The 19,110-nt window shown below is 39.3% G+C and overlaps 1 protein-coding gene across 2 annotated transcripts in view; it reads right to left on the bottom strand.

Annotated features, from left to right (window-relative positions):
- The window catches only part of E2F7 (E2F transcription factor 7), a 39,919-nt gene that overhangs the window by 11,787 nt on the left and 9,022 nt on the right, over positions 1 to 19,110 (bottom strand). Inside the window, exons 3-8 of one of the 2 annotated variants that reach the window (XM_062203167.1) lie at positions 17,857 to 18,132; positions 13,365 to 13,533; positions 9,155 to 9,445; positions 7,820 to 7,978; positions 6,293 to 6,427; positions 328 to 513 (exon numbers count right to left, since the gene is read on the bottom strand). In XM_062203167.1, coding sequence (XP_062059151.1) covers positions 328 to 513; positions 6,293 to 6,427; positions 7,820 to 7,978; positions 9,155 to 9,445; positions 13,365 to 13,533; positions 17,857 to 18,132 — 1,216 coding nt within the window. The remainder of the gene's footprint in view (positions 1 to 327; positions 514 to 6,292; positions 6,428 to 7,819; positions 7,979 to 9,154; positions 9,446 to 13,364; positions 13,534 to 17,856; positions 18,133 to 19,110) is intronic. The other variant, XM_062203168.1, reaches the window with a different exon arrangement.

The following is a 19,110-nucleotide window of genomic DNA, read 5'->3' as shown; positions in this document are numbered from 1 at the left end:
GAATTAGTGAGAAAATATAACAAAACAAGCATTGCTATGTTAAGTCTGATGAATTCTAAGACCAAAGAGGCCAACCATGGCAAATCAATTGGTCAAGGTAATTCAGTATCAATTGTAGACTTGGGATCCTGTTCACACATTGTGAGGTTGGTATCTGTCTTCTTTGCCCCCATTCAATCACTGTTTTACTTCAGGAAAGGAAAATGTAGACTACTGTCTAAAACCGGCAAGAACTAGAGTCAGCTCATGTTAAAATCCCAGCATACAGTAGGGCTCTGATCATACAGCAACTGACGATTCAATGGGTTGAGCTTGGGCAGCAGATACCTGGTTCTTCTCTGCAGGGGCTGCTGGGTTCTGAGTTTATTTTCCTTTGGATCCTCTCAGAAGCCTGAACTGTGTTAAAAGAACCATAACGAGCCAACCTCTGTTTTGTAGCAACTGGAATCTGGTCATATGTTTCTCTTGCCAATTCTGGTAAGACAGATGCAGAAACATCCACCAGGTCTTCATCTACATAAATGAGAGAATTGGTAGAGAATTGGTACAATTACAGTGTTATATAATTGTACTTCAGGATAATTTTAGTCTTTTTTAAGAGATGGCTTTGAACCTCTAATTGGAATAGAGCTATACCATAAATCAAAAACAAAGACCATCAAAGGAATTTTATGAGCCTTGTCTCAAACCCCAATTTTTTTCAATATACTCTTTTTTTTTTTTTTAAAGTTAGTGGAAGACTATAAAGTGAGATTGAATCCATATATATTCTAAAATTATCTGAATGGCAAAGAAAGTAGAGCAAGATGTTCTTTAACCCAAATTAGAATAGGTCTGATATTTCAGATTCTCCGTTGGGGCAGAGAGCATCAAAGTAAAACCCAACCATGCTCTCAGCACACCATGCATATTTTGAAATTCACTTTCAAGATTAATGGAGATCAGCCTCTATGACACAGCTCTGGAGCAATGAATATAAGAATCCTGCTTTATTATTTTTTATATGCAGTATAAGCATCAGTTATTAAGTGACCAAAGAAATAAGGTCAGCAGAAACATTATGGTTGAAATGTGGCAGAAGAGTGAGGCTAACCCAAGTAGAAGGCTGGACCTTGGAGCTAATTTTGTGCTTAAAGCAGCCTGTATGAAGTCAAGATGGGACTTTCTATAGACTCATGCAGTCATCACTGTCGTCCTGACAGTTATTTCTACCTTGTTCAATTGCACTATTTCTCCTAAGCACATTGTAAGCACATTTTATTTATAAAACTGACTTAATACATTCAAGGGCCCAGTTAGACTTACATTTTCTAAGACACATTTTCACCAATGCAACTTTAAAATTAAAATAAACAAAAAAATCCATATGGTTTCCTTTTTGAAAAAAATAACAAAAGTCCAATAAATGTTCTTCTTCGAAAACCAGAAATTACAAAATCAAAAAGACAGTAAGTTAAGCCATCAAGCCAGTAGTAACACAGACTATATGTGTTCCCTTTCCTGAAACCAATAAAATATTGGACAAAATTTATAAAACAATGGCTCTCAAGAAAGTAAACATAAGGACATGAATGACAATGATCCCTTAGGGATAAGAATCAAATTAGATGAGTTCTATTAATGTCCTAGCTTACTGCCTGGAGATTGTTTCTAGTTGGGAGTACAGAGAGGGGGAACCTAGACAGAGCCTGGAAGTCTCCACTAGCTAAGTAGGGAGCTGTAAGTTGGGGTAAGCCAAAATAACTAGACTTGGCAGAGCAGAATACTTGAGAGGAGAGAAAGATCATTGTGGGGATCTGCAAAGGGGGTACCCCTTGAGTATTCACTGGAGTACTGGTACATCTGAGATAGCTGAGGCCAGGGAAGGACCACTAAAGAGGAGCTGAACAAACAGTTTCTGCAGCACATACAAAGGTGGAGATTGTGCCTGCTGCCAATAGCTAGAACAGAAAATCCTCATATATCAGGGGTCTCTCATTAAGATACTAAAAAGGGTATTACTTCAGTAGTGTAGAAAATGTACTTAATACAGATGGGGTCTTCTCCACTAAAACTTAAAAGCAAGACCCCCAAAGAACACTGTTTTCAGGAATTTCTATGCTTCCCAGAGCAAAGCTCAAGAATATTTTTAGGAATACAGCAATGCCTCATACCTAGCAATGTATAATTAATTCAGTGTTTAGCATACAATTAAAAATCATTAGGAACAAAAAGAAGGAAAGCATAAACCACAATGAGGAGAAAAACCAGTTGAAATTAACAAAAGAAGTGACACCAATGATAGATGAGTAGCCCAGCACATTAAAACAAGTATTGAATTACTTCCCAATAATTCAAGAGACCAGAGGAAAGACTGAATATTTTAAGTACAGCTATGGAAAAAACAAAGGCCAAAACCAAACTTCTAGAGATAAAACTACAATATTTGATATGAAAAATACAGTGCATGGAATTAATGACAGATTAAACTTTTTTTTTCTTTTGCAAATAAAACACTGAAGAAAAAAGAAGAGTACACTTGAAGACACAGGAATAGAAATTATCCAGATTGAATGAAAAGGAGAAAAATGAATGAAAGAAACAAGCAAAACATCCATGAACTGTGGGACCACCTCAAATAGCCAGCTATAAATGGAGACTCCAAAGGACATGAAATGAGAGGACAGAAAACATATTTGAGGAAAATAAATAATGGCTGAAAATTTGTCAAATCTGATAAAGACTTTACATAGATCCAAGAAGCTCAACCAGCTCAAGTATAAGAAACCTAAAAAAAATGTCTATCACATCACACTTTAGCAAACTGCCTCCAACCAGTCATAGAGAAACATAAAAGCAACCAAGGAAGAACAATCAATTATATACAGAAGAACAGAATAACTGTAGATTCCTTGTCAAAAATAGTGCAAGTTAGAAGACAGTGCAGCAACTTCTTTAAAGCACTGGAAAGGGGGAAAAAAAAAAAAAAGAAACCAAAACCCTCAACCGAGAATTCAACAGAAAAAAGTGAAAGATGATGTTTTCAGATATGCAACAGTTCAAAGAATTTATCATCAGCAGACCTGTAGTACAAGAAACGTTAAAGAAAGTCCATCACACTAAAGAAAAATGATACTAGACATAAACTTATATACCACAAAGTAATGCTGTTCACTGGAAGTGGTAACTACATGGATAAATAAAACCTTTTTTTCTTATTAAAATATATTTACAGGATAATCAACCAAGGAAAAAATGATAACGCATTGTGGGGTTAATGATATATATAGCAGTAAATATTTAACAGTAATAGTACAAAGCCAAGCAAGGAGAAATGAACGGAGGTTACTTTAAGGTTTCTATATAATATACATATTATAATATCACTTGTAGACTATGATAAAGATGTATACTATAAATTCTAAAGCAACCCTTATAATAACAAAACAGATATAGCTAGTAAGTCAACAATACAACAGACGTAGCTAATAAATCAACAAAGGAGTTAAACTGGAAGCATAAAAATATACTAATTAAACTGAAAAAAAAGAGAAAGAGAAAAAAGAAACAATGAGCAGATTGGACAAGCAGAATATAAGTAGCAAGATGGTAAGCTAAAATCCTAACGGATTAAGAACCACATGAAGGGGCTGGAGCTGTAGCTTAGCCAGTAAAGCCACCACCAGCAGTGCTGGCATCCCATATGGGCACCGGCTGAAGTCCCAGCTGCTCCACTTCCCATGCAGCTTTCTGCTATGGCCTGGGAAAGCAGTAGAAAATAGCCCAAGTCCTTGAGCCCCTGCACCCATGTGGGAGACCTAGAAGAAGCTCCTGGCTCCAGATTGGTGCAGCTCCACCTACTGCGGCCATCTAGGGAGGGAACCAGCAAATGGAAGACCTTTCTCTCTCTCTCTCTCTCTGCCTCTGCCTCTCTGTAGCTCTGCCTTTCAAACAAATAAATAGATCTTAAAAAAAAAAAAAAAAAAAAGGACCACGTGAAATATAAATGGCTTCAACCCAATTCAAAAGAAGAAAATATCAGATTATAGGAGGAAAAAATAACAACCTCAACTATATTCTACCCACCAGAAACTCACCTTAACTCTAGGTATAAATTGTTTAAAAGCATGAACAATATAGCCTATGCTAACTAATTAAAAAACACACACACAAGGAACTTGAACAAGGAATAAGGAAACATGAAATCAGTAAGGATACAAAAAATTGGATAACACTGTTAACTGCAGTAACCAAGTTGTTATTTTTAGATCATGCCACCCAACACAAAGGAATGCAAACACTTTTAAGTGTATACAGATGATTTACCAGGTTGGATCACCTCTGTGCCATAAAACAAATCTCAGTAAGGTTTTTAAAATGATTCAGTTTATACCAAGTGTGTTCCCTGATCATATGGAATGAAATTAGAAGTCGTTAATAGAAAGATACCTGGCAAATTACAGAGTATCTGGAAACTATATAACAAACATCTAAGTTGTGGGTCAAAGAAGCCAAAACAGAAAATAAAAGGTATCTGGAACTGAAAATCAATGATAACACACACATCAAAATTTGTGGGACATAGATAAAGCAGCACTGACAGGGATATTTATAGTAGTAAGAGATTAATAGAAAAGAAAAAAGGTCTTGAATTAGTGACTTCAGTTTCCACCTTCAGCAAATAGAATCTGAGGAAATTGAACTCAAAGTAAAAGGAGCTTCTAAACAGAAAACCTGAATATAGACTTATAGCTATTAAAGAGATTATAATCTGTAGTTAACCTTTTCATGTAATGAGATGGCTTCACTGATCATTTAGACTAAAGTGAATAAAATACTGTTCTGGGAACTACGAGGTGGTCACAGATGAATAAAGATGATGTCTGCCTCCAAATATTTAGGGTAGATGGAAATACCACACTATCAACTTCACCAGGGACAACAGCACAAGACTAAATTGTCATCGTTCAGATAAGACACTCTGCTGAGTGATCAGGGAAAATTTTATGGAGCAATTGATAACTGAGCCAGATCTTGAAGGTTGAGAATATTTCTATGTTGATAAGGAGAAGCAGCCTTCACAGGTTAAAAGAATAAGAGAGGGGCCAGCATTGTGGCACAGTGGGTAACACTGTTGCCTGCAACAAGGCATCCCATATGGGTGCTGGTTTGTGTCCTGGCTGCTCCATTTTTGATCCAGCTCCCTGCTAATGCACCTGGGAAACCAGCAGAGGATGGCCCAGGTGTCTGGGCCCTTGCTGTCCACGTGGGAGACCCAGAAGAAGCTCCTGGCATTGGCCTGGTCCAGCCCTGGCTGTTACCGTCATCTGGGGAGTGAACCAACAGATGGAACATCTTTCTCTCTCTGTCTCTCCCTCTCTATAACCCCAACTTTCAAATAAATAAATAAATCTTAAAAAAAAAAAAAGAAAAGTATACGAGAAGCCAAAGGCAGAGAAGCAGAAATGGCAAAATTGTGTAACTCAGTCAGGCAGGGGCCATATCACACACATCTCAATCTCTTGTGACATGTAGCATTATGCATGGCATACAGTCTGTAAATGCTTACTGGGCTGAATTAGTTATACTTGATCTCAAGTGTTTCATCTAGACACAGAGAGAGTATTACAAGTGAGGTACAGAGCCACATCCTTTATAAACATGGGTTAGGCACAGGAATTTAAATCACTAACAATAAAATTAGTAGGGTAATTTACAATAACATTAATGGCTTTTTCCTAGGCAGCACAACTATATGTAAAGTAGCTGGTACAGTAGGATCTAGGACAGGATTGCTCAGATATTACCTGTGGCAGAAGATAATACCCCCTTTTACCCCAGTTTAGCAAAGAGATATATGCAACCTTTTAAATAAATTATAAAAGTACTCATTGCATCCAATCTATATTTAGAAGTAGTTGTTCCACATATTAGTTTTGGAATAATAATTGATGTAATTTTTATGTTATTTTACATTTTTGAGAAAAGCAAGGTTTTCTTCTAATACAGAAACAACCAGAGTTTTTAAAAATTCTCAGTTTCAAACTTCTAGGGAAAAGCTTTGGGACAAAATATTCTTAACACTAGAGGAACTCCCACATTATAAGCCATCGGCATTTCCCTTCCTACTGTGTGAAATAGTCTGTGGGCACATGATCACTGTTCTCAGAGTGAAATCACCAGTCTAATTTTGTATGTGGTGTAGACTATGGAAAAAGAAGATCAATCTCACCGTAGGGTAAGCTACAGGAGTTGGAAAAGGAATTGGGGGTTAAAAATCAAATAGGTCCCTGGCCCAGCCATGCTTCCTTACCATTGGAGCTGAAGTCCACTGGCCCAATCCATTTGAAGGCAGGTTTCCGGCCTCGTTCTTCTGTTACATGCACTTTCTTTATCAGAGCCAGGCTGGTCAAAACATTGGCTATGTCATAGAGGCGCCGTACCTTAGCTTGAAGATATAAAACACAATGACAATTTAACTTACAGAACAGGTAAGGTTTCTTGGCCACCACATAAACCTCAAGTGGAAAGCAGTGGGGTGGGATGGGAGACCAACGGCTCTGTCCTGAAATCACCCAGGATTTACACATCTCATGTATCTGAAGGCTTACAATAAGGGAAAGTCAGTGTGTCCTTCCCTTTCTAAAACTTCACACCTCTGACAAGAAGCACCTGGTGGCAAGCAGGGACCACCATGGTTACAAAAACAACAGGGGAGAAATGGGCTTCATTAAAAGCTGAGGAAGTGTAATTCTGATAGGTGGTATTTCAAAAGGTGTCTCCCAGCAGGAGATTGTGGTGCTAGCTCCACCAGGCAGTCAGCCTGTGACAGCGACAGGGATTTCCCAGAGCTTCCCATGAGGCTGTACTCCTAGCACACAGGATGCCCAGGATTCAAGGTCAGGAGGTAGACTGGTACTAAATAAAGACAGGCAGCTCCTCACCTAAAGACCTAGAGTTCCTGCCACCAGTGGGGAGGGCTGGGGTGTGCATTCCTTGAATATTAGGAGGTTTAAGGGAGAGACTTAAATTCACAACTAGAGGAAAACCCCAGAAGGCACAGATGTGTTAAATAGGAAGGACAATGATCACAAAGTATTTTTGACTCAACAAGTCCATTTCCAGGGAGGAAGCCCACTGCACATCAGGGCTCGGATATAGCAAAGGAGTTGAATTATTGTCCAATATCATCAAGCATTCACACCCAATGCAGCTTTCTTTCTAGTCCAGACTGAGCTAGGTTTTATGCAGCATTCCACCCACAGGTGAATGTCATTTCCGCTGTGAACAAAGTCAGAGAATGCTGAGCTCCTGGCTTCTTGTGACAATGGCTCAGGATCCAAACTCAGCAGAAAAAGACGCTGCAGTGGGTATAAAACTCGGGAACTCGTTCCCTGTCCGGCAGCCACATCCCACCACCCCTACCCTGGTCATTCCTCCGGTTCTTACCTGTAGACAACTCTCATCTCCACCCTTCAGAGGAGTATGCAGGGGGTGGGGAAAAAAGGGGAAAGAAAACTCAGACATTCTGTCTTAGATGCAAGCAAAACTAAAGAGAAATGTAAAGTAATTCACATGCTCCCTGACTAGTGTTCAGGCGGGCATTCTGCTGCTCACTGTTCACCAGAATTGTGGAGGAAGGCATCTAACAGGACCTCAAGGGGAATTCTAACATCTCTCACAGCACGAAAATGAGCGCACTTATTAAAGGCCATATATATGTGTGTGGTTTATATGTATAAACCACACACATATATTATCTCAGAGGCAGGAGACAGCACCATATGAAATCTCACCCCTTCTAGGGTGGTAAGTGGATGATTTAGGTGAAAAGTCTTACTTTTAAATTTACTGTGGTCTGGGGTATCCTGGCTTTCTTCTATCAGTATTTTGGCAGCCACATCCAGGGTAACAACCTTGGTTTTAGAGACAAGGAACAGCATGACAAACTTCTGGCTCATGATCCTCAGAGACTTGTCTTTCCTACTGTGTGCAGATGCTACAAAGGGAATGAAACAAAAGCATCAAAAAGTAGGTTTACCACAAGAAGAACTTATCCTTACAGTTGGCCAGAACACTTACATCTACCAACACATGGAAAGATGAACTTGGATATATAGTCAGCAGCCTACTGGACCCACATCACAGAAGTCAGCTCTTAAGGAAATGACAGATTTTCTTACAGCTCAGAAAACTGTTCCACAGTTGGCCTGAACTCTGAACATATACACTGTATACTTCTTGTGATGCTTTCTACTTACACTTCATTTTGCTAGAACCCATGCAGTTCTCCTAAAACAACATTTTGAATGGATTAATCAAGCAAGGACAGGGTGGGCTCAGCAACTATTTCTAGGACCAACTTTCTTCTCAAAGGCAAGGACGTTTTATTTTTCTGTGCCCATAATATCCATTTCTTTTCAGAAATAGGTGAATAAATAAACTATATCTAAGTAGGAGACTGAATGGATGTGTTTCCTGTGGATGGCAGACAAACCCTCCCTAACAGAAGGCTGTGTTTCCTGGTTATTAAGAGAAGGACTGGCTCATGGGGTGGAATGAAAAGCCATGAGGGCTCGAATCAAATAAAAATCAGGCCCATCTCTTTCCATTTCTAATATTTTCAAGTGAAATGTGACTGATGCTTGTACTGTGTCACGTTAGCAATGGGTACGGAAGAATGATGATCAATGGCTACAAAAGAGGAGAAATGTGAGCTGTGTTGGTGAGAATGATGCAAATTTCTGCACCAAAGGAAAGCTGGGGTTATCTATCTTTCTTATTAACATTTTCTGGTAGGGGGTACCTTCCTAAATAACCTCCAATATATAATTAAATACAATTATTTGAAAAGATAATTCCTTCAAGGTAAATTTTACTTAAAGTCTCATAAAAAGAAAATAGCACAGGGCCATCAAATCTAAAATGGGAGCACTGTTGGCAATGTATGGCCCAAATCTGCCAAACACCAAGTGAGCTGCCACCAGACAGGTTTTAAGCGAGGTCGAGTGGGCAGCCCAGTTGGGGGGCCATCTGTCTCCCTTTCTTGAGCAGAGAGCATAAGAGGACATCTTCCTCTAGGGCTGTCAATCTGCCACTTCCCAATTCAGCAGGAAATCTCTTCAGAAGAGACCATCACTCTTTGCCATTGCTCACAACGCTCCAACAGACTCACAAGAGGGATAGTCGGGTTCAGAGAAATCCAACAACTGCTGATCTTGGGAGTCTGGATAGCCATCTTTTTTACGTTCTCCAAATTTATACTCCATCAGGTCCAGCTCCTTCTGTTGGAGGAATGCCATCTGCTCTTCGTATTTCTGCTCCTCTCCTAGTCTCTGGAGGTTCCTCAGAGTTTTGGACAGGCTGTGCCGTCCATGCCAGCCATACTGATTCTTGGCCACTCTGCTGACCAGATGCAGTGACTCTAGCACATTTACAATGTCATAGATGCGTCTCCTTTCAACACCTGTTTGGACAAACAGAAGTCAATAGACATCATGCAAACATTTCTGAAGATGAATTCTCTGAGGGCCAGGGTCATGTCTGTGAACTACTTTGTATGATGCCCAATGTCATACCCAGCAAGCGTACTGGATCAATACATTCAAATTGTAGGAACAGAAGCAATGGAGATTTTTTTTTTTTTCTTCTTGAGACCCAACCCTCAAAACAGATCAAGGATAAAACATCTATCTAGAGATGGTGATAGGTCTGTCTGTATGACATATAGAGTATAGCAACTATATTTTAGCTTATTTGGCAAACCATACAAACATTTCAGCTTGTTAACACAGATGGTCTAATAGACACTTGATGAATGATTGTTGATTTTGACTTGTACTTCTAATTATACAGACTATAGAACAAACTATACCCAATAACTGGCATTTCATTATTGGGTAGTACTGTTCTTTCCTGGAGTTTGAACAATGTAAAAGTTACCTTGATAACTCTTAATGTCTGAGTAGTGATGGTGGATGCTAAGTATTATTATTTCCTATTTTGAACCGGAAACTCAGGAATCCAATTTGATGAGAACTGGAAACCCAGGGTACCCTTCTCAAATTGTTGGAGCAATCAATAGCCAGGGCTGGAGCTATCTACCAGCCTCCTTCTGTTCACTGTGGCTATCAACAACTGCCAACGAGGCCAGAAGTGAAGCACAGAGATTCCAGTACAGGCTGTCCATGTTCATCAGCTTCCTACCTTCTCTCTCAACACTTCCAAAACTGCTATGATTATGAAATTTTCATCAAATTTACCGGGAATAATTAAGGTAGTTAAGTATAGGAGAGGGTTCTGGGTTAAATTGCCTGGATACGAATCCCTGGTTTATTCCTTATTAGTTGGGCGATCCCAGGAAGTTACTTAACCTTCCATGTCTTAATATTTATCTTACACAATGATCAGAATTAAACATGACCATAAATGTAAAGGATTCCCAATAGATGTTAATTGCAGCTAAATACTTTTGCATAGCGTTGGAGATACCTAAAATCCCAGTTAGCATAAGAGGTCACAGTAGAAACAGACTTTCAAAATCGCACGTCTGTGACTCATTCTGACGTGCCACAGGCCCCTTTGCTCACAGCTAAGGATCCTAACAAAAGCCGCAGGCATCTTGCAGAAAGAAACCAGCCCAGGTAAAAAGATGCCCTGTTTCTTTTCACTTGACAGGAGTTGTTGTAAAATCAGGAAATACTCAGTGACCGTAGCTTTCGGTCCTTCAGTGATTGAAAATGAGAAATGCACCGAATCACAACGAAAACTGTGGAGCTGAGAGGAAGTTCTATCACATGCATGAAGAAGCATTTCACAGTCCATCAGGACGTTTCAGCTCCTGACTCTGGAAGGCTCAGTCACCCTTAGAAGCTCAGGCTTTGGTGCCAGATGCCTGCTGGAAGGTGCTGGCAGAAGCAGCCAGCAGTCGCTTGTCCAGAACTGCCTGGTTCTTTATCCCAGTTTATTTTCCAGTCTTCTCACATCTTGTTTACAATGCAACATCTATACACCTTCCCATTAGGAATGTCATGTGAATGCAACTGAGACACCCCAAAGCCAGTCATATGCCAGGCTGTTTTGTTATTTTATATTTGATAACAAGCTGTTAAGTCTCCATCTAGTGGCCAGACAGCCCAAGAAGGGAACATAAAAGAAGTTTCTGAACAGTGAAGAGTAAGATGATGCTTAATATGCCCACTGTATGCTTAGTAGGTGTTTTTGGTGAAAACTAACACGGCAATGGCTCGCTTGCTTAATTATTCATCTATACAGCTTGGACTAAGTCCAGGTGCACCACTGGCAGGTGCATTAAAAGTTCTATTTCAGAAGTCTCAAGACCTGTAGGATACTCTGGGGGCTTGCTGTCAGGTTTTCCCTGGCATTCAGACTTCTTATCTTTTTGTATTGAGGTCATCCTATTACCAACTGTTGTCGTGCTTTCCTTGGTTCCCAACGGACCTTATCAAAAGCAACTCTCAGTCCATTAAAATAGCTGCTGAAGTTGTGCTATTTTCCACTCACTAAAATAGCTTCCTAGGCTGTGCTATTTTCCAGTACTTTAAATTCTTACCCATAATATCAATGCCAAATCTACATGGCACCAGAATCTGGGAAACAGTGCAACATGTTCTGCATATACCTGATTAAACCGTGGTCCTGTAGCTTGTACTCTGGGATGTAGTAGGGAGTTTGGACTCAACCCCAAGAGAAACAGCTTCCAGCAATGGACCCCATTTTCATACACATTTGGCAGGTGATCATAAGGCATTAGGAAGCAGGTGTTTAAAAATCTTTGGAGTTCTGCAACAGGCAGCCATTATATAGGAATCTAAAGGATAATATACAGCCCCCATGAAGGTCGGAGTCCCCCATTTTTTTTCCCTTTGTGGGACCTGTAACATAGCCCTCCAACATCTAATCTGTCTTCTTCAATAACATCAGAGGAAGACCCCTTGATAGAAGTTGGGCCTATGGAATAAATGGGCTTCATGAACTCCAATGGAAAGGACAAAGGATTGAGGATACGTCGGTTTACCCTCATCTTCTTCTGTAAGACTAGTTTCCAGGTCCTGTGCCTCAACTAGCCCTTCACCTTGCCTCTGTCCAGAGGCTCACTTCTGTGTCTTTCTGAACGCTACCAAACCTAGAACATGGTATTATACTTCTGGGTCCCAGAATGACTCTCCAACCCCTGCACTCCGTTCCTCTTCTGAGCTCTAGAGTCTGACAGGAAAGCTAGAGATAAACTCCAGTATGAGTCCAGCAGAAATTGTTTCACATAATAATAGGTGGAAGAGCTACCCATGCTAGGCATTGAACAAGGTGTGTTGCTGGCATTATTCCCAACTCTGCTGTGTCTTTGCAATGAAGATGCTATATAGTCCCTCTGTTACAGACCAAAAAAAAATGGTCAATTAGCTTTTTAAAGTTCTTACCGCCTGTAAGCTAGAGAGCTGGGCTTCAAACCTGGCCTGATCTGACCCAAAGCGCAGTCCGTGGTCTTCCCACAACCCACTGTCTCCCCATCATCTCAGTTTCCAACAACCAAAATCTTTGCTGTCAGGTTGAATTACTCAGATTAATAATGATCTACTGCAGCAAAATTCTCTTAAGACTAGAACTAAGAAAATAAAAATATAATCCACCATTTACTTATCTTGCTGATTTCTTCAGAATTTTTTTATTTTCTATATGTAAAACCTTCTTATTTTAAAAGAGAATACCTGACACTTTAAAATCATTGTGATTTCTGTTTTTTTAATGATTGCCAACATAAATTCATCCTTAAGCTGTAGTCCATGTCCACTAGGGGTCTCTATTTTGAAGCAGCTGCATCATGCATACATATAATCATGCCATGTGCATGTACTTGTCTTTGTTATAAGGCTTAGCTATCTATGTCCAGACATGCTTTTTTAAGTTTGACAGCTTTGCTGAGACCATCATGCTATAGGTTTCAACCATAATGGCCTGGCTCTCAAATTTTGTGTTACACAAGAAACAATATCAATTCTGAACTCTTAAAAGCATAATGAGAAACAAAAATCAGGGTATTTCTAAATATTGCTTGAATCTAAAGATGAATTTAAAATGTGATATGTTAATTTTTATGACATGCCACATTAAAAACTATTGCCTCTTCAAAAATTATTAAGGCTAAAAAACCTGAATTTTTGTCTGGTCCTCAGGTCTAGCAGGCTCCCTAGAATCCTATGCATAATGAAGAGAAATTTGATAATGATGAAGGAGGCTCTGCCTGCTCCCCTGTCTTTGTCCTTATGAAGAGCCATTCTTAATTAACAAGAGACCACCTGAAGACTTCCACCTGCCCACGGAAACCAGTTTCCCACTGCAACTGGAGGTCTTAATCTGGTGATACATACCAAGACTGACAGCAACTTCATCTAGGGAGATGGTGGTTTTCTCAGTTGACAAGGGATAACTTGGATAGCGAGCTAGAAACTTCTGGCACAGGAGTCCTAAGCTTTTCTGTTTTCTGCTTGGCCTTTGCTTTTCAAATTCGTCCACAGCACTGCCCCCAACAACATCAAGCTACAAAGGGCAGACAGAAGGGAGGGAGGAGATATCACAGTTAACATCCTAATGGAGACATTGCAACGGTCGGTACTGGCAAGCTGGGGGACATTACAATGCAAACCATCTGAGATTCTGGTTGGAACACATTTCCTAATCTATTTGCTTCATGTTTAACCTGTCACCTTCTCTGGACTGGATTTTTTTTCTCCTTTGCAATTTAAGGCTGGCTAAAAGTTATAAAAAATGGCTAAAAGTTATAGAAAAATGTAAAATGCAGTTATTTTTAGGTTCCTACACCCTAACTACTAGTGTGCTCTTTGGACTTGTGGAATAAGTTTACTAGGAGCTTGTTAGGGAAGCAGACTCTCAGGCCTCATCCCAGACCATTGGAAAGTTTGAGAAGCACTGGCCTACTCTGTATAACCAACCTGCTTTCTATTTTACAATTAATTTAAGGTTGATGAAACTGAACGAGGGTAGTTAAGCCATATTCTTCTTTATTATGTTACTGTTAAGTAGATGAAACCAGCATTCTTGCCTCAAAAACTGACCTGTGTGAAAAAGGCGCTCCAATCAACCCCAAGAAAGTTAGACTTTTCAATGAGAAGGAGAAAAGTGATATGATTATCTCAAAAGACCCAAAAAGAACATTTGATAAATTTAATACTCATTATATGATTTTCAAAAATGTCATTAGAAAACTAGGAATAGAACAGAATTCCTTCACTGGAGTATGTTCATGAAAACCCAACAGCAAACATCTAACAAGAAAACCTTTGAAGTATTTCCCTAAAATCAGGAAAATGTAAGGATATCTACTCTGACTACCCCTCTTCCATTGGAGAACCTGGTAAGAGCCCAAGGACAAGAAAAAAAAAAAAAATGGAGGCCCAGGGATTGAGAAGAATAAGCAACACTTTCATTCTGAGTAAGATGAGACTGTTCACATAAAAAACACTTAAGAACCTCAATCAAATTATTAAAAACAATAAGAGTATTTAGTAAAGTTTAACACAAAATAGGTAAAAATCAGCTGCATTCGTATATAAAAGTAACAGAAAATGAATTCAAAAGGCATTAATAAAAGAAACAAGAATGACAGGGTTTTTAGGAAATATACTATCTTCATGGATAGGAACACAAAGCACCACAAAGAGATTAGTTCTTGAATTAATGCATAGATTCAATGTAATTCCAACTAAAATTCAATCTAAAGTATATATGGAAGAGCAAAAAACTAAAAACAGCCCATATGTGTTAAAGAAACTCAGTCGAGGGTCCTGCTTTACTTCATTATCAAGGTTGATACTGGTGCAGGAATAGACTCTGGTCAATGGAACAAAAAAGTCCAGAAACAGACATGCACATAAATGGAACTTAGACATATGACAGAGGTAGCAGTGCCACAGAAGGGGAAGATGACAACTGCTTACACAGAGAAAATCAAAGCTGTATTTCAGACACACATCATAACAAAAAAGCGATTCCAAAGAAATTAAGGATTTAAACACATAAATTTTTTTTTTTTTTTTTGGACAGGCAGAGTGGACAGTGAGAGAGAGAGAGAGACAGAAAGGTCTTCCTTTTGCCGTTGGTTCACCCTCCAATGGCTGCTGCGGCTGGTGTGCTGCGGCCGGCGCATCGCGCTGATCCAAAGCCAGAAGCCAGGTGCTTCTCCTGGTCTCCCATGCGGGTGCAGGGCCCAAGGACTTGAGCCATCCTCCACTGCACTCCTGGGCCACAGCAGAGAGTTGGACTGGAAGAGGGGCAACCAGGACAGAATCCGGCGCCTCGACTGGGACTAGAACCCGGTGTGCCAGTGCTGCAGGCGGAGGATTAGCCTAGTGAGCCGCGGTGCCAGCAAAAACATATAAATTTTAAATGCAGAAAATACAAGAGATTATTTTTTAACCTTGGGAGAGGCAGAGATTTCTTCTTTTAATGTTTATTTGTTTTTCATCTATTTCAAAGGCAGAGGAGAGGGGAAAGGAGAGACAGAGGGCGATCAATCTTTCATCCACACCTCAAATGACTGGAATGAGCAGGGATGGGTCAGACTGAAGCCAGGAGCCCAGAATTCCAACCAGGTCTCTAATATGGGAGGCAAGGGCCCAAGCACTTGAGAAATCATCTGCCACCTCACACGATGCATTAGCAGGAAGTTTGATGGAAAGTGGAGCAGCCAGGATCCTTTAGCACTCCAGTATGGGATGTGAGCATTCCAAGTGGTGCTTAACCTGCTACATCACAATACCCACCTCAAAGGATTTCTTTGTACATGGAAATACTCTTATGGTATAGCATTTATACAAGGAACTATGCTAAACTTAAGAATATTTGTATTTAGCACCAGCTGCTCCACTTCTGATCTAGTTCCCTACTAATGCATCTGGGATAACAGTGGAAGACAGCCCAAGTACTTGAGCCCTACACCCACTGCACCCATGTGGGAAACCCAGAAGAAGCTCCTGGCTTTGGCCTGGCCTAGCCCCAGTCATTGCGGTCATTTGGGGCATGAATCAGCAGATGTAAGATCCCTCTCTCTCTCTCCTCTCCTTCTCTCTCTGTATCTCTGCTTTTCAAATAACAGGTACTGCACAGGAGAGGAAAAAAATCTGGTGGCCAGTAATCATATGGAAAAAAGCTTAACTCATGAGTAATCAAGGAAAAGAAAATGAATGTATCACAATAAGAGATAGACTGCACACCCACTAGATTGGCAGAAATTAGTGAAGTTAACACTATCAAACATTGGGATCAACAACGTTTACACTTTGCTGGTAGAAGTAAACAGTACTTTGGAAAGCCATTTGGAATTACCCTGTGAACATATGTCTAACCAATGACTTAGCAATTCCACTACTAAGTGTACACCTCAGAACAGTTCTCAAATTTTGTTCACAGGATCCCCTTATTTCTTAAAAATTTACTTAGGAACCCAGAGAGGTTTTCATGTTTATGGGTTTTATAATAGAAATTTAAACAGAAACAGTTAAACCATTTAGTGAGAAAAGGCTAAGTGTTTATGTAAATTTTTTTCAAATTTCTTTAGTGTCTGGCTTCATAAGAGAGCTGTATTCTCATGTTCGCTTTTGTATTCAATCTGTTGCAATATCAACATCATGTAGTAACAGACTCCACTGTATGCTCAGAAGAAAATGAGAGTTCAAACAGCAAATGTCTCTATTATTATGAAAATAGTTTTCACCTCTTGATTCCCAGAAATATTCCTTGGAACACTGAAATCCCCAGATCACACTTTGTGAACCACTGGCCTAGGCAAATTCTTGTCTATATACACCAGGAATGATGAACAAACGTATCATATCTTCACAGTGTGTATTATCCTAAGTTGCAAGCAACTAAAGAGGATATAAACAGGAGAATGGATAGAAGTGTTGTGTACATGCAATGGAATACCACACAGCAAAAAAATGAGACAATTACAGCTACATGTAAAAACACAAATGGGTGTATACTGACTGAAAAAAATTCCCTGAAAACTGCATACTACAATTAGTTTCAAAGCCTACCTCACCCCCCCCCCCAAAAAAAAAAAAAAACATAAAAAATCTACAGACAAATGCTAGAGTGAATTAAAAATGGCATGGAAATGATAAACATAAATTCAAGACAGTGGCTATTCTGATGTAAATTAATAGTTCTCTTCTGGTTTTTCGGCTGAGAGGTAGATTTATGTGTGTTAAAGGTATTGCATGCATGATAAGTATATTTTATAATATCATTTCAAATAGTCTATCAAAGGGTAACGAGCCAGTTATAAAAACATTAAAAGTCTATTTTATGGCCACTCACATTTTAGGCATTCATTTCCAAGTAGTAGTGAACATTGCTGATGACTGTCTAGTATACAGACCTGGTGCTCAGCGCACAGTTCTGGTTCCCACAGGACAGATAATTTAAAGATGGCTTAACTTTACTAAAGCTCCAAACCACTGAACTGAACATATATGACAATAATGGAATTCCTAAGCCAAAAATATTTAGATTAATATTATCCTTAAAATCGAAACAAAATCAAAATTTATGGCAGTATTTAAAAAACAAAATCCAAAATCCTAGCTTCCATCAAAAAGTTTCAAAATCATACTCAAAAAAATATTTTAAAACGTGTTCTGTCACAGGAGTACCATACAAACATGAAGAATTTATAATTAAAAATAAGGTATAGAGCAAGAATTCAGCTTAAATAAAAAGATATTAAGTTTAACAGTACTTTTGGCTCAACAGGAACTAAAATATTGTGAACTCCATGACTTTAATATCCAAGTACAATTTTTCAGTTCCGTACCAGCCCTCAGGGTGCAGTGTGTTTACCTGTAGAGAGTCTGTGAATGCATCATCCTTGTTTTCAATAGGTCTGAACAGTTCCTTTTTCTTCTCCCGGTCCCTTATGTCTGGGCTGGCAGCACTAATGAGCATCTTCAGGTTAGCTGTGGGTGTCCATGGTTCTGCCTGCTGCCTGTCCACAAGCTTAACTGGAGTAATAGGATTTCTTTCTGGAGTGAAGATTTTTTGCTTCGATAAATCAATTGGTTCATTTTTTATCGGAGTCTTCGGGACCATCCTTGATCGATCAACAAATATATTTTCCTATTAAAAAAAGAGACTTTTTAGCAAGGATGAAAAAAGGCAGGAATCAGCTAAAAGTACAATTTGTTCCCACCATACTAACACTGGAAAATACAAACAAGGCCATATGTTCATGGCTGAAAAGTATCAGTACAGGCCTAATGAGTACCAGACAGAAGGTTCATGGGGAATGAAGTGGCTCCAATGAGAAATGGGTTACAATCTGCCCCTCCTTTTACACATTTTGCATGGCATCTCTGTGAATGTCATAAATTTATCTGTCATTGGTGGATGCTTATAATATTTGGAGATGAAGGGAAACAATGTGGGTGGAGTCTATATTCTTTCCAAGTGCTATATTTTTAAAACACTATTTACAAGTTTCCCTAGCTAGTGAAGAACAATTGTATCTTTGTAATTCGATGTTCACCAGTGCTGAGAGAGCAGTCAGTAGGATCAGTTAATGGGAAAATAGCTAAGAAAATATATTTTAAGCAAGTATAGAGAATGATCTAATGTTTTTCTACCAAACTATCCATAGCAAAGGACCAGTGTTTCCTTTCCGAACTCTGTGTTCTGATATGTGAGCCTACATTGTTGGATTAATTATGTATGTCTCTCCCGAGTTGACCTGCCATTTGAGTTTCTCAAACTGACCTACATGGATAGACCTCCTTCTGGTCAGAGATTTAGATGGTCCAGTGGCAACATCAGATTGCTACTGGACTTTTCTAAATGCTTAATTCCTAAATTTTGTTCTGAATTTTTTGCAGCCCAGTAATAGTTTGTGGACAAGCACCTGCCTCCAAACCACACATGGAATAAACTTATCCAGGAAGATTAATGATGGGCGCATTATGAAAGAGGACTAAGTATACAGAATCCGCATTTGGAACAACCAAGTAATTCATAGAAATTTCTTTCCTCCAAAATAAACCTTTTTTTAAAGATTTATTTATTTATTTATTTATTTGACAGGCAGAGTGGACAGTAGAGGGA

Source organism: Lepus europaeus, chromosome 10 (assembly GCF_033115175.1).
Source record: "Lepus europaeus isolate LE1 chromosome 10, mLepTim1.pri, whole genome shotgun sequence".
NCBI lineage: Eukaryota > Metazoa > Chordata > Mammalia > Lagomorpha > Leporidae > Lepus > Lepus europaeus.
The sequence above is the reverse complement of the archived record's forward strand: the minus strand, read 5'-3'. Positions and strand labels throughout refer to the sequence as shown.